Below are 16,094 nucleotides of genomic sequence, written 5' to 3'. Positions count from 1 at the left end.
CAGCCTCTGAAGTGCTGCTTTATTTTATATATATTCTGTAAATATACGGTAATAATTGAAAGAGCCTTGATGGTGCAATCTGACTAATTTAATATTCCTTACAGTGCTGTTTTTATTTTTTAACGTTTGTATTTCCTCAAGCCTCAGGCAGCCAATTGGAGGATCAAAGAGGCAAAAGTCGGAGCCCTCTGGAGACTCCAGCCCCCCGCAAGGTGATTCCCAAACCCGTCCGCTGGAACAGTGGAGTGCAGCCCCCAAACCATCACGCGCCCAAAGCATCAAAGCAGTCACGTCCAGAGAAAGGTTAGTCACGGCATCGCACAGCATCTGTCTGCTGCTCGCTTGTTTGTTTGTGTACTTCAAAGTGGAGCATTTACGGATGTAGGCGGAGATATTTGACTTATCCCCGTTACATAATGAATTGTACTGTGAATGCCAATGTGAGAATTAAGGGTGCTATGTTCAGCTGTGTCTCAAGTGTGCGGATAGATTTGTGGTGTAACACTAGGGGGCAGTAGCGTAACTCTCTAGTTTTCCCAAAGACAAACAAAGGCAAGGCAGAGATGAGTGGGGTACAATGCGGGAAAATATAAAGTTTATTTAGATTTTCTGTGAACTGCAGACATTTTTAAAAATGACAGTGGACTTGCACCTTGATTTTACTTTTAAAGAAAATAATAACAATGCTGAAATGGACTTGGGCATGACAGGCATAGCTCGGAGAAAGAGTGCAATGGAACGTTGTAGATACTTAGGCCACACACCGCATATTGTGCTCCGTAAGGTGAGATGAAATAGTCTTGTTTCATGCTCACATTCACTGTGTATATTTTTCCACCTGGTCACTCCAAGTTGTATATTTCACTCTAATTACATGAAGAAAATATATTCAAAACACTGTAGACATGCTCTCAGTCTTGCCAAAAAAGACGTGTGTTTGTTTCAGTGTGGAGAAAATCGGTGCAAATTGTGGGTTATCAGAAGGGGAGTTATCGCAGCCAGCCTAGCTATTATATTTCTTGCAGCAATGGGAATGACTGTTTATTTTGTCCTTCCTTATAACAAGTCATTGTCCTTTTGTTTCACACTCTCCTTACGTTGTGTATAAACACGGCCTTGTTTGTGTGGATTGCGACTGTATGCCTCTGGCTGTCTGTGGAGATAATTAAGGTTAAAGCCAAAACAGTGAAAAGCAGCATCTCGGGTGCACAGCTGTGTAAACGCAGGTTCAAGCGAAACTCATTAAAGCCAAGCTATTTGTTTTCGTTTTTTCCCAAAAAGGGTTCAATAAAGGTGTCCGCCAGCGTGGAATAACATAAGATGGCGGCATCATCTGGTTTGAGAGCCTTCTGTAAAAGAAAAGGGGGGGGGGGGGATCTCACATGCCATCAGTGGCCTAGAATTGGAAACAGACCCAACAACAATGCGAGACTCCCCTACACAGCAGCCAGTGTTCCGCAGGGGACGAATCCTGCCATGGAGATTTCTTCTGGCATTTTCTCTCATCCTGTGCAACCCCCCCCCCCCCTATCCTCCCTCTCTGTTCTCCTCCTCTCCTCCTCTTCCTTTGGCCAGCCCAGGGCTGGGGGTTTAATTAAGGGCCATTGCTCACTGCTACAGGGTGAAAGGTCACTGATGATCTCCCCACCCCCACGCCCCCAGTCATCTGTAGGCAGAAACCTCTCTCTCCTCTCATCAGGTGACTTGCACAATGAATAACTCGCCCATCAGAACGTGAGCTCATCTCGTGAGCTCGTAAACGTAGCATGCAGATGTCTTTTCTTTATTCGTTTGCTCCACCACCATCTATCTCCATCACCTATCACCAACCCCTCCACCTCATCACCTCCCCCCACCCTCATCCCTCCCTCATCTGCCTGCCTGGGCCAGTGCCCTGCGGCTGATCTCCCACAGCAGGCTGGGAGTGCTGTGCGTTCCCAGAGGTGCCCGGCCGTAGCTGCCTCCGCTGCCGCCCGCCCGCCCGCCCGTCAGCCTCTGCTGCAGGATGACGAATGTGTGTGGGAGTGCACAGAGTTAATTACAGCTTCGCCTGCAACCTTGCCATCTCCTTTCACGTGTGTGTGTGTGTGTGTGTGTGTGTTCACAGTGTGGGTGTATTTATAGGTGCATGGGGGGAGTGTGTCTCTCACAAAAGCTGCAGATAGGCTTATAAAAACATCCTTTGTATATCTTTCTGCGTGAACAGCATGGAGAGTTTTCACTAAAATAAACGACATGGAAAATATTAGGGAGAAAGATGAGAGTTTAATGTTGTTGTTGTTGTTATTTGCTACGTAGGGATTTGTGTAAATGGCACAGATACAGAAAATGTCAGTGGCCGATATTTTTGTTTGTATACGTGTGTGTGTGGGTGGGTGGGCGCATGCTTCAGCTTAACAAAAATTTGTATGCGGCGCAAAACAAGGAGACATTTCTGCCTAAGATGTCTGGGGCTCCATTTTGTCGTGTGCTTCAGAGTGGTTGTCATGGCAACCCTGCTATTTCTGCCACGGTCTGAGTTTCTCACTCTCTCTCTCTCTCTCTCTCTCTCTCTCTCTCTCTCTCTGCCTCTCGTGTTCTCTGTTTCTCTCTCTCCAGGGCTGCCAGACCGATCTCTTTTGGGGATAGGTTATTTTTAGTGCCCGTGCTGTTGTTCCTCAAGCACATCAAAGCCACATTAAGTCCATGTAGCACAGACAGGCACACGGATGGGCATGGCACCCGAGCTGGGGTGAGTGCCCACTGAATGGATTATTGCCCACAGATCTCTGGTTGGAAATATTATGACATTATCTGTGCCAGTCTCAAAAGATGCAGAGCCAACCTCCATACCATCTTGGAAAGATAGCATCACAAATTGCACCTAAGATCCAGTCACATGTGTGGTACCACATATATTTCACTAAATATCAACATATTCAATACGGTGTGGCGAGATTTATGTGTCTCAGTGTTCAGTATTTAGTCTACTCCTGGCCTTGACATAATCCTCGTCTGGAAAAAAAGGGATGTCTCGAGCGTTAATGTCCATTTCAGCTGGCGCAGGCTGAGCGCGTGTGTCTGCGCCTGTGTGCCCTCTTCACCGTCTCCTCCCGCCCACCCCCATGCTCAGACGCCCTGGCGAGTGGGAGATGTGTCTGGTGCCAAGCTGAAGTGGGCCCAGGGCTGCTGCCTGACACTCATGTGTCTGGGCATCTTCATGCCCGACGCCACCCCTGCCCCCACACCACTCACTGCGCCACTGTGTTCTCCAGCTCTCAGGGAAACGGGGAGAAAATACAAAAACAAACTGAAAGCCAGTCACCACTGCCACCACCAGGCATAGCTGAGGGGGGAGGGATCATGAAAACGAAGCTCGCTCTGGGAGAGCAATACAGGGATTGTTTTTCCTGTCCGATCCCCGCAGCCGGTGGAATTCCTGTGGCCTCTCCTCATTAAGGGCGAAGGCCGAGGAATGTCAGTGGGAGGCCTGAGACCTGATCCCAGACACCACACTCCCACTGCACCTTCTTATCTCCCCAGCCATGATGTCATTCTCAGGCGTACGCCTGGAACTGTAAGTCATGTTTACCCCAACATCCAACACACACACACACACACAGCTAAGGAGTTATTCACCTGGCGTTCTGATCAAAGCAGCTCTAAATCTACCATCCTGGATGTGGGAGAACCCCTTTAAGGCACATGAGATAATGAGCTTTGAAAAAATATGTTTGGCTTGACTTAGGACTGTCTGTCAATGATCAAATGGAGCAAGGTTTTCTTTGTGTGCAGTGCACACAAGGATATGTGAATGCAGAACGTCACCTCTTTTCTTCTCTCTTCTTTTTGTTGTTGTTGTTGTTGTTGTTGTTGTTGTAAAAGCTGCCTGTGTAAAAGCACCTCTAGCAGAGCACCTGCAAGGTTAGTGAACCTTTGGAGAGTGATTTGATTCCCCATCTGCCTGAGTCACTGATTTAATGGCAATCCAGGGTGCCCGGTCCCTGTGGTGATGCCCTTTCTGAAATAAATGGCAGTCTTTATTATTAACCAGCATCTTGACCTGCCAAGAGGGTTGTGTGTGTGTGTGTGTGTGTGTGTGGTTAGCCATGTATTCCCTTGTAATGGATGGTGACAAGCCTTTTATTTGAGGGCCCGAACACATATTTACAGCTGTTTGTTCGTTTCCTTAGAGACCGTGAGCGCTTTATCAGGCGAGCCTCCCATTGCTAATGCCCTCAGTGATGAACGAAGCACCGTCGGCCGCTCGTTGCTTGCTGCTCTGGTCTATTTCTGTTCACATGCGTCGGTGGTATATTTGTTACATCCGTTTAGTCCAATTGGTATGGGTGTCCTGTTTTAAATCTGCCTCTGTGTCGTGTAACCAATAGCCGCCTTTCTAGTCCAGACGTGTACATTTGTTTGGCAGATCATTTCAATTCATCTTGGGTGTTTGTTTTATTTTGTGTTTCTCTCATCTCCCCTTCTTCTGGATTTCCATTCAAAGTCCACCATGCTACCTTTAAACGTGTCCTGGCAGGACTGATTGTCCTGCCAGAGGGGGGAAAACCCTGAACCAAAACAAAGAGAAAAACACTCGTCCCTGCTGATGTTTCCCAGATGTAAACACCGTCCGCTTGACGTCAGATAGCAGCTGAAAAAGCTGTTTTGTTGTTGTGTGTGACAGCAACAGTCGTGCACAAGCAGAATTCTGGACTTCCACCGTGCGGAAACGACTCTTGTGTAACAACTGTTTGTGTACTGTGCAGCAGTCAAGCTCTCAGACAGCCAGAATGATTTGAAGCTATGTTTGCTAGGTTTATGTTCTTGTCTTTGTGTATAGCTTAAAGGATATCTTTGGAATATCTGAGGGACTACGAGTGAGATGCAAGCGTCTAACCATAGCTGGCCACTGAAAAGAAAAATACACTGTTCATGTTGAAACCAAATTAGGCTAAATCATACGTCTGGGAGTCGGATACACTAAATAGCGAGCATGCAGATGGTATTATTTTGCTGCACTCCAGTTAACCACTTTCCTCACTAGGCCTTGGCCAAAAACACATGCCTTTGGTGAGCCAGCTTTTCTCGACCTCAGCAACATGGTTTGAAACGTCATCTGCAGTGTATGTAATTATAACCAAAACAATTTATGTTTTGTTAGCAATTTACTGGAAGCATTTAGAGAGTCGTTAGGAGCAGACACGAAACTTGTCGGGCCTGTGTAATACTAGTGTCAGCCATTCGGCCCCCTTTTTTTTTTTAAGTGTATACATACACACACACACACAAAAGTACGGCCAGCTCATTTCCTCAACCTGACGTTTCCTGGACCCTCATAGTCGTTTGTCAAGGAGTAGCCGAGTGGAAAAACTGGACCTGAGCGATACTGCAGAGCCGTGTTGTTTTAGAGGGAGGAGGCCCTTCTCGCCTCCGACCCCCCTGACTTGCAGGAAATGATTTTGTTGAGGATCTCCCTGGCAGTTAGGGCGGTTGGTGAAGAACTGTAAGGGGTTGGGAGGGTGGGGGGGGGGGGGGGGGTGTTGGGTGGTGTTTTGTAGAATAGTGAGTTTCCTTTAGTCTGCATTCCTGCAGCACTGTGGGGAGGCGTTCCTCCGAGGCCGACGTCTTGCATGTCTCTGGGGTTGGATGGCTTCTGGAGGCCTGGGGAAGGGATCTTTCTGCCCTGCCTACATAAACATGCTCATGTTCGGCTGCTCTTTCTCAGCGCAGTCTGATCAAAGGGTCTTTGGAGGATGCCTTAAGTGAGCACAGCAGCTTGTCTCATCCTCATCTGTTGGAACACACACACACACACACACACACACACACACACATTGCAGATTAATCAAAAAAGAAAACAACAACTGGGAAGGTGATCTCAAACGAGAAATGTGTGTCTTTCTACCATGGTTGTTTGCATGCATGTAAACATTTTTGTTTGTCCTATGATTAGAAGAAAAGGACAAGAAAGCACTATCTTGAAAGGGCAAAACAGACATTGTGTGTTGATGTTTGAACCAATCAAAATGTCTGACTTTAGAGTCACTGTTTTTGCACTTACTATACAGCAACTTGCCCCATAGCATATTGTATTAACAATCTTTAAAGTGTAAAGACTTGAGCCAGAAGGTAGAGTAGTTCCATGTTAGAAAGGCACCCAGTGATTTTCTTCACAAGGAACACACACAGACACACAAGCTATGTTACATTGAATAGACAGTTAGAGAGCTCTTTTCACTTTTTTTTTGACTGCTGGAAGATGAACTGCTGACTGAAGCAGGTGTCTGAAGCTGATTGCCAATGTGTGTGTGCGCACGCACCTTTTTTCATGCAGGAAATGGCAGACTTCTGGAAGACATCCTTAACAACCAGCGATCTCCCGGGAGGAGCACACGGTCTGTTGGGGGAAAGCAGGTTGCTATGGCAACAGCGGAGCACCAAACAGACAAAAACAGGTAATAATAAATTACCTTTTTTTTTTTTCTTCACTAGATTTAGTTAGATGTCGCAAAACTTATTGGTTTTGTTTCAGAGCTTTATAAAAACTATATCTAAGATTTGTCTTTTCCTGGATCATGTAGGGACCCAATATTATTTTTTTCAAAATCATTCGACGCTCAAGAGCCGCAAGGAAGCTCCCCTCTGTGCATTCTGTCACACAGGGTGCGCTATGAAAGCCCTTCATAGTATAGCCCTGTTTGACGTGACAAAAGCCCACTGAGACCATTGCTCGTAGAAATCTCCATGGCAAAATGACAAAATGACTTCTCTATGCCCACTACACAAATGACAGCCCTCGGATGGCTGCATTCCGTAACCATTTCCACTCGTGCTTTTGACAGTGCTACAGACAACAACAGCAGGCTGAAAAGCTGAAGGCTGAAAGCCAGTACTGTCTCCAATATTGTCCATATTATCTGTGATGATATAGTCTCTGAGTTCTATTTTTTTTTTATAAATGAGTATGCAGGAACTTTCATGAAATTACTGACAATTTGAGTACACAACAACGATAATAATAATGATAATCATAATAATATGTGACCTAGGCAGCAGCATATCAAACCAACCCTGTAGCTAATGTCAGCCAAAACTGTATGTGACTCAGAGCAGGATTTTTTTTTTCTTCTTATAAGCATCTATGCAGAGGCCGTCCTAGCTGTGCAACATGATGCACTCATTTGCTTTCGATTGATTTACAAACAGCTAGCATCGTTTATACCCATGGTATTTATACGTCAACATGAAGCAATCTGTACTTGTCATTGCCGTTTCGCTGTAACTCTCATTTACAGCATGCTGACCTGATTTCCCTTTACCATTGAGACCTAATACGGTTAAAACACGTTGGCTGGCTGGCTGTCAGCTGAAAGGGTTAACACATTTCGTTATCCCCACAGGTACAAAAACAGCTGAGGGAGGCAGAGAAAGGGAGACGGGGAGCGAGGGAGGAGGGAGGGTAGAAGCGGCGAGCCATACATATGCAGTTTCATCAAGAGGCCGGGCTTGGCTTGGCGCGAGGGATATTAACATATAAGGAGACGCAGGAGGAAAGACAGGGCAGTAATTCACAAGGCCACTCTTATCCCCATGGCAACCGTGATGGCATTTATCAGCTCCATCTTTGGGAGAGAGCGAGAGAGAGAGAGAGAGAGAGGGAGGGAGGGAGGGAGGGAGGAAGAGAAAGAGAGTAGGGGGGCTAAAGTAAATCTGCATGCATATGGCAGCTTGCCAGCGTCTCAAATGAAAGAGCACTTTGAACCGCTGCCAGAGGGAGAGGAGGAGAGGCGCTGTCAGGCCTGCTTAATGTTGGCAGTTTGTACTTGGCAAGCCGCACCGCTTCCCAGCATGCCTTGCGCTGGCAGCCTGCCAAGCGCTTAGCGGAAGCTAAAAAGTTAACCCTTGCGATTGAGTGTCTAGGAGAAACAGGGTATTTTTCAGCTCGATGACTAGAAAAAAAGGGGGGGGGCACACAAGGCAGTAGGGAGTTGTTTTTCTTCCGCAATGACAGAATCTTTCCTTGCATTGCAGTGCGTTAAGCCCGCAAATTAAAACACAAGATGGCACTATTTCTTTCCACTCGAGAGGCTCGTAATGTTATTAAGTTTCCTCTGTGTGACTTTCATTGTCCAATTAGATGTAAGAATGGCAGTGCTGTGTTGCTGGTGAGCCAAATGGTGGTTTCCTCACAGTTTTAAGTGTCCGCTGGCCTCCGAGACACTCCTAACTTAAACCAGGTCCACATGTGCAGGGCTCCTGAGTACAGGGCCGCTTTGCAGGACTCTTCTGAAAAGCCTTTCATTTGCGGGGCCAAATACAAGTCAAGTGACATTCTATTATTAGTATGGGCATAGTTGGTACAAACAGCCCTCTTCTCTCTGTCACACACACACACACACTTTTTTCCCTTCTTCCACACTGTGTTAATTCTGTGCCCCGACGAAAAGGGTGTCTGCTTCATTTTCCTGCTGGAGTCACAAGCTTGGAGGGAGAATAGAGAGCGGATTGTCTGCCGTCTTAGCTGACTCCATGCCCTGCAGACTGACCAGTCCTCCATTGACACTGAAGCAAAAAAATTTAACCCCCCACAAATCCCAACACATGCATATCCTCTGCTGCAGCCACATTAATATTGCACAGTATTGTGTGGTTGTAGTTTGGTGTAGTGTAATGTAGTACAATGTTTTTTTAATGCAATACTGAGAAACTGGAAATGTCAGTGCGTGTTTTGTACTTGTATGTATGTTCAGTGGCCACTATTAAATATACGGGTTTCAGCTCGAACCGAAAAGAATCTTGTTATGATCTGTTCCAGAGTCGGCCACTCTGTGGATTCCCTGGATGCTTCATGCAGATTTGCAAAAGCAGAGAAAGTGCGTAGTGAGGGCAGGACTGACCGCTTGGGGAAATATCATTGATGTTTGTCTCCAAAGCAGGCATTTGTGAGCTGGTGTTGGTATCTGTGTGTGTCTGCAGCAGCGACATGTGGACTCCTCACTGGTGCATTGAATGCAACATTGTTAAAGTGTGGATCGAACAGGGTGGGATGGGGGGGGGGGGGGGGGCAGACTTGGCCGGCGCCATGCAGTGCTCTCAACTTTCTCTCTCTCGCTCTCTCTCTCTCTCTCTCTGCTTGGATAGAGCACACAGCTCAGCTCAGAGCCAGCGGTATGTGGAGACTGCAATAAATGGCCTTCCTTGCCCTCGCTTTCTCCCGCTCTCTCCCTCCCCTTCCCCCTTCTCCCTGGCCCTGTTTTTCCACCCGTTCTCAGTTGTATAACGGGAGAATCTGGCTCTGCCCACAGGGTGTTGTTAATCAGGGAGGGGGGGGGGGGGTGTAGTCAGTCTGAGAGGGTGGTGGGGTGGGGTGTGAGAGTGAGGGACGGGGGTAGGGCTGAGTGCTCTTGGCTCCCTGCTTTGGATAAACATTCTGCTAGAGGGTGAACCCTTTCTCGCTGCACCACCCCCGCTCGGAAGAATGACTGGTTAGGTTTTTGACAGTGTAGTACTTTTGATGGGGCACTGTTTGCAAATTAACAGAGGTGTGAAATGCTGTTCAAAATATCCTGTTCTCATTATTACATAACTAGTTAGTATGTTTCTTGTATAGGTCCTAAAAATATTACAATATGTAACATTGTATATACATATTGTATATGTACGGAAGAATGCTCGGAAGAATCACTGGTTAGGTTTTTGACAGTGTAGTACTTTTGATGGGGCACTGTTTGCAAATTAACAGAGGTGTGAAATGCTGTTCAAAATATCCTGTTCTCATTATTACATAACTAGTTAGTATGTTTCTTGTATAGGTCCTAAAAGTGTTACAATATGTAACATTTTATTTTAAATTTTGTATCAGCCACATTTTCATTTTGTCAGATATGTGTGTCTTTATATTTGAAGACGTAACAGACATGAAAAAAATAGGGGGAAATTAGGAAGTGGAGAATAGGCCTACATTAGTTCAGTATAAAACTTGAAAATATTGCTGATGTAAGCAATTCATGTTCATGACACTCACCGAAAATGCATACGTCGGTAAAATAGTTTTTCGTGCTTCAGGCGTGTAATACAACACCAAGTGAAGCTGCGTCCATTTGACACTGCAAGAGATGTATCCCCTCGGAAGGCATGGACTGCTGTGTGTGTGCTCGCACACTGTAGCCTTCGTGTGTGTGTTTTCGATGTGAAACGTGGTCAACGTGGTGCGTGTTGGTCGGTCCATTCAAAAGATTGGAAGGGAGTGGTTGGAGCATGCGCTCTTGGAGAGCAACAAGTGGCATGTCAGAAAGGAACTGCGGAACGTGGTGCCTACGTCATTGCTTCAACCAGGTGGCATTCCGAGGGGAGAGAGGAGACGTGGACGCACAATCAAAATTTCAACTCAGACAGGAACAGAATGTGAGCCGCGCGTAATGTAGGCAAAATTAATCATTCAAACCGATTCAGCATCTGCGCTTATTGCACGCGTTCGAAGAGAAACGAGAAAACAGGTTGTCTTTGTGCGCGGCGCTTCTAACCGGAGAGCGGGCTTTCCTTAAGAATAACGTGGATAGAGGATTCGCAAGAGGAGCATTCAACATGTCTTCTGCACAAGTCTCCTCGTCGAGGAGGCAGTCTTGTTATCTGTGTGATTTGCCCCGCATGCCGTGGGCTATGATTTGGGATTTTACGGAGCCGGTCTGCAGAGGTTGCGTAAACTATGAAGGTGCTGATCGGATCGAGTTTGTTATTGAGACTGCGCGGCATCTCAAGCGAGCTCATGGCTTCCAGGAGGGGAGATCCCCGGGACCAGCGCCACCGCCTACGGTGAAGACTCAAGCGGCTATGTCAGCTAAGGAAACGGTGCAGCTGAACCATGTGGACGGCTCTTCTAAACAGCAAGCAGGGCTTGATCGCTATTCTCTGAGTACAGAGAGGTCCCGTTTCGATTATTCCAGCATAAGCACCCATGCTGGACGGCTCCCGAATGGGCTGAGTGGACCTAATGGCTTTCCAAAACAAGACGACGGACCTCCTGAATTAAACAGGCAGAGCCCCAACTCGCGTCGGAACCATGGGCTTGTGGCGGTCCCCAGTCAGATGAATGTGCCTCCCAACCTTCTCCCGCAGACCATGCTGAACGGCCCCCCTTCAGCTGCAGCCATAGCCCAGCACAACATGGCCAGCAGAGCCCCACCGCCGTCCAGCATTGGGACCGCGCTGTCCATGGCGTCCCAGTCCATGTCGGAACAAGGCAGAAGACCTGGCTCCGTCTCCAGTACGGACCAAGAGAGGGACCTGAAAGAGAAGCAGCGCAACGCCGAGGCTCTGGCGGAACTTAGTGAAAGTTTGAGGAACAGAGCCGAAGAATGGGCCAACAAACCTAAGATCGTGCGAGAGACTTTGATCACACTCTCAAACGGCACCCCTTTTGATGTGAGGTTCAAAAAGGATCACTCGCTCCTGGGCAGGGTGTTTGCTTTCGATGCTGTTTCCAAACCTGGGATGGACTATGAGCTAAAAATCTTCATTGAATACCCCACTGGATCTGGTAACGTATTTTCAAGTGCGTCTGGAGTCGCCAAACAAATGTACCAGGACTGCATGAAAGACTTCGGCAGGGGGTTATCCTCGGGCTTTAAGTACTTGGAGTATGAGAAAAAGCATGGTTCTGGTGACTGGCGACTTCTGGGCGATTTGTTGCCAGAGTCGGTGCGTTTTTTCAAAGAGAGTTTGGGTGCGGAAATGTTGCCACAACCGTACATTGATGCTAGCTGCCCGCTGTTACCCTCTGCACTGGTAAACATCCCCCGTGCCTTGCCATCAGCAAGTGCCCCCAGGACAGGCATGCGTAAGCGCAAAGCCTCCCCAGAACCCGACTCTGCAGAGGGAGCTCTGAAGTTAACCGACGAGCAACAGAGGCAACAGTGGATGGCTAGCCAAAGCGAAGCTATGAAACTGACCATGGCATCAGGATCATTCACTGCCTCGCACGGCGGACCACCACCTCTCGGACCGGGACATTCAGTACACTCAAGTCGAGCAACACCGCCCGAGTCTGCTCCACAGAACGGACAGTCACCCATGGCTGCGCTCATGTCGGTCGCTGACACTTTAGGTAACGCACACTCTCCAAAGGACAACAACTCGGTTCATTCCACTACGTCTACTAGACACAACAGTAGTAGCCCAGTGTCTCCCGCCTCTGTGTCAGGACAACGTCGCCTGGCATCCCGCAATGGGGACATTAATTTGGCCGGAGCGCCCTCTCAATCCAGTGCCCATCCAGGCATGGAACAGGTCCACCCTCAAAACATTCCAGATTCACCCATGGCAAATAACGGACCACTGTGTTGTACCATTTGTCACGAACGTTTAGAAGATACCCACTTTGTTCAGTGTCCATCCGTCCCTAACCATAAATTCTGTTTCCCTTGCTCGCGAGAGAGCATCAAAGCACAGGGAGCAACTGGCGAGGTGTATTGCCCTAGTGGAGAAAAATGCCCCCTGGTAGGTTCAAATGTGCCTTGGGCTTTCATGCAAGGTGAGATAGCAACCATTTTAGCCGGAGACGTGAAGGTAAAAAAAGAAAGAGATCCTTAGATAGGCTTATACTTCCTCTCAGAAACGTGAATTGAGTCGAGTATATTATTACATGTTGTGAATATTCAAACTGACAAAATAAGTCCAGTGTACAGAGGCATTTCTTTCTGCCATGTATTTCAGTGTTTTGAAACAAAGGTACAGTAGGCTATGTGATGTCACAGCTAATTTGAAGGCGGAGGTTGTGTTGGTGAATATGTCGACTGGGTAACGTTACTGCATAGCGTATGTTTTGACGGCAGTGTGTCTAGGTACGGAGTGAAAGCACTTTGCAATCACCGCTGCAGATTATCTTTATCCTTTCCCTTTTCGTTTAGTTTTACTCAATATCATGCACTTCTCTTTATAGATGAATCACAACATCACACGTGTGTTAAACGGTTAACTTAAACGAATCCAGTAAATGGTGACATGAAAAAATACGACACAAGGAACGTTCGTCAAATTTGCATTTTGTTAACAAGACGAACAGGGAACATTGTTTATGTTAATTTGAACTCTTCATATTTTGATATGTTATTTACTAAGGCGATGTTTCATTTTTATCTTGTGGTCTGAAAACAAAACAACTATATTTTACTACGTGTTTTTTCATTATCTCCTTTCTTTTTGCTTTGATGATGCACGGATGCTTAAAGGTAGAGCTAAAATACTGTACATGAACGTAAAAAGCTCTGTTTGTTTATACATTTCTGTAGTTAACAGAAGACTTGTAATGTGCCTTGGAGCTGAGTAAATTGTAATAAATCCATTGATATCACTTTTGTCAGCATTCCCTTTGTTCTAAATTGGTTAACATTTTAAATCAAGCAACATGAAGTAAGTGTATCAGTGGGGCTCTTAACATGCATACTTGCCAATCTTTTAAGGACACAGTCAGTGATACAACCAGACAGAATCAGAGTCAGCAACTCATATATGTGAACTGAGGTTTCATTCAGACACCAAAATAAACACTAGATAGAGAGCACATGGTCTATTATGTGGCGGTCAACAGCCACATTACAATAAGGTTTTTTGCCTTGATTAGACCAAGCATTCCTCAGTAAACAGTCAGACCAATGCAGTATTGCTAATAAAGTGTTTATATAGTAGAAAAGCGTCTTTTGATTAGGTGAAGCCATATATGTCATGCTCGTACCGCAGTGCAATCTGGGGTTGCAGAGATTTCTGTGCCTCAGTCCGTGTTATGTGCCAGTGAAAGGACTGAAGTAGATTAAATTATGTCGGCTTGAGCGTTATCATCGTTGTTTGTTAAAATGTAAACCCCTGTCTCAGCCCCCCTTTCCTCCCTCCCTCTCCAAATGTCGGATTACCTTTTAAAATGTATGACACGCTTCTTATGTCAATATTTGCAAACACATCCTTGCCCACCTTGACACTGTGGCTGGCGCTGTAATGGAAAGCAATTACTTTCACCATGTGCAAGATCACTTTTCCTGGGGAAAATCTAAGCACTTGTTTTTTTCCCCCTGAGAGAACACAAGCAGTCACGCAAACAAGTCCCAAAAAGATGTCTTTCAGCTGGGAAAGAATAGGGTGGCAGTAGCTCCCCAAGCCAAATAAAAACTCCATTATTTTCAGCGTCTGTGTAATCAGATTGATGGTTGATCACAGCCCCATTGTTGGATCTTTTAGTGGGTGATATTTGTTCCCCCCATCTTTTGTGATGTGTTTTGCCCAGTGTGAATATTATATAAAAATAGCTTTTTCAACGCATGGCTTACAGCCATGTATGTTAAGTTAGAGTTGTGTTGTATAAACCAGGTAGAACGATAGCAATTAAGTTTTATCCATTGAAACCCCTGTGGTTGTGCCTGCAGCGTGTGTAGTATAACAATAGCTTTGATGACCTGTGGAAAGATAATAACATGCTGAAGTCAAGTAGCTCGCTGACATTTTTCCGCCATTGTGCATGTGTTATACTGGAACTCTGTAAGTGTGAAAATACATAGCAGTCCCCATTTAGATGTCATCATATGACCGTCAACGCCGACTGCTATTGGCTGCTGCTAGCCGTGGGTGTTGAGGGGTGGTGGTAGTAGGGCTAGACACACAGCCGTTTACTGCATGCGTGTTGCCGTAAGTCAAGCTAATGTTCCTCTGGTCCCTGGGGCCGGCGAGACAAATGGCCTGTGGTGTAATTCTCTCATGGCGGGGAGCCACGCAAGGCCTCGGGACCTAATAACAAGGGAGTTTAAGGTCAGAGACCGGCCCTGGTGCCAGGCTGTTACACACCCTCAGGGTTCAGCCCCGCTCCAGACTATCAGATTGGCTTTACACACACACACACACACACACACACACACACACACACACACACACACACACACACACAGTGAGGATGCCAGGCATCTGCCATTGTCGTTCTTCTGCAGTAATTACATTTGCGCCCCATAGACGCACTCTTTGTTCTGAAATCCAGCTTGTCTATTTCCACAGTGGACCTTAACACAACATAAGCCGGCCTTTTCGATTGAGCTCGGAGGTGCTACGCAGTACTGTTTGGCCAGAGCGTTCGTAATGCGCCGTGCCCATGTCTGTTGTCACATGGTTCTGTAGCGAGGTGCTTTCCGCAGTTGCTCTCACTCTAAATGGAAACACTGGCAAATGGTCTCTGTCTGGTTGTTATCAATACGGAGGCTGGAATTCACCCCTTCTGTCCAGCACCACACTGAATGCCTTTCTTTCTCCCTCTTTGGCCCTTTTACCGCCATTACTTAGTGGGTGGGGTGGGGGGGGGTAATGTTGGGGGGGCTTTAGGGGTAACTCGAGACTGCCGAGCTCTCCCTGGTTTCACAAGAGTCCGTTGGAAGAATCGGGGCTCTGTGTCGGGGTGTACTGCCTGTCTTTCAGCGTGGGATTTCTGCACTGCTGAGGGAATGTAATGGCTCGGTTAGAGTAATTGAGCTCACATCAGAGAATGATAGAGGCTGAACAAGAGGCAGCGAGCGAGCGAGAGAGAGAGAGAGAGAGAGAGAGAGAGAGATTGGATTTGGTGCAGAAGTGCTGAGTCTGTACGGAGGACTCATTTTTCCTGTCAGTCTGACTGCTCCTGGCGCTAACCGAGGCCCGGATGGCTTGGCCCCCAGAAAGGAGCTCACCCCCACCCCTCCTCTGGGCCCAGTATTGGCTTGATGTTTTTCGGATCTCCCATTGCCTTTTTGATTTGCTTAATGCTCAGATTACCCACTCAGCAGGCGTGAAGTGGAGTTATCTGCTTTGTTAACGTCTCGACTGTCAACCTCCACCGTCCTCTCGTGTCCTTTGTTAGTGTCTTTCTAGTTGACGGGCCAAACATTTCAGTGAATTGCCTAGAGATGGTGGTCAGCAGAAACATGATAATGGTTTGCCGGGAGTGGCGGCGCGTTGTCATAAAAGCCAGGTGTTGCCTTTGGACTGCACTTGTTTGTTGTTTTTTTCTTTCCAACTGAGACGGCCGCTATTGTCATGCTAAAAAAAGACAATGGTTAAGGTGCCCTTGGCTAACTCCCCACTCACTTTGGGTTTCAGGTTGCAGCCTG

General features: G+C 46.9%; 2 protein-coding genes across 3 annotated transcripts in view; both read left to right on the top strand.

Annotated features, from left to right (window-relative positions):
- Nucleotides 1-16,094, top strand: part of kiaa0586 (KIAA0586 ortholog) — a 120,538-nt gene that overhangs the window by 2,895 nt on the left and 101,549 nt on the right. For both annotated transcript variants that reach the window (XM_076300598.1, XM_076300597.1), the window contains exons 9-10: nt 142-303; nt 6,317-6,437. In XM_076300598.1, the coding sequence (XP_076156713.1) occupies nt 142-303; nt 6,317-6,437 (283 nt within the window). The remainder of the gene's footprint in view (nt 1-141; nt 304-6,316; nt 6,438-16,094) is intronic.
- On the top strand, nt 9,996-13,330 carry irf2bpl (interferon regulatory factor 2 binding protein-like). Its single transcript, XM_076300600.1, has one exon. The coding sequence runs from the start codon at nt 10,567-10,569 to the stop codon at nt 12,568-12,570; it is 2,004 nt and encodes a 667-aa protein (XP_076156715.1). The 5' UTR covers nt 9,996-10,566; the 3' UTR covers nt 12,571-13,330.

This window comes from Alosa pseudoharengus, unplaced genomic scaffold, assembly GCF_046254945.1.
Source record: "Alosa pseudoharengus isolate Yale_2024_CS ecotype anadromous, Long Island Sound unplaced genomic scaffold, YU_APseudo_1.1 YU_APseudo_1.1_scf_22, whole genome shotgun sequence".
NCBI lineage: Eukaryota > Metazoa > Chordata > Actinopteri > Clupeiformes > Clupeidae > Alosa > Alosa pseudoharengus.
This window is presented reverse-complemented; position numbering and strand designations above follow the sequence as displayed.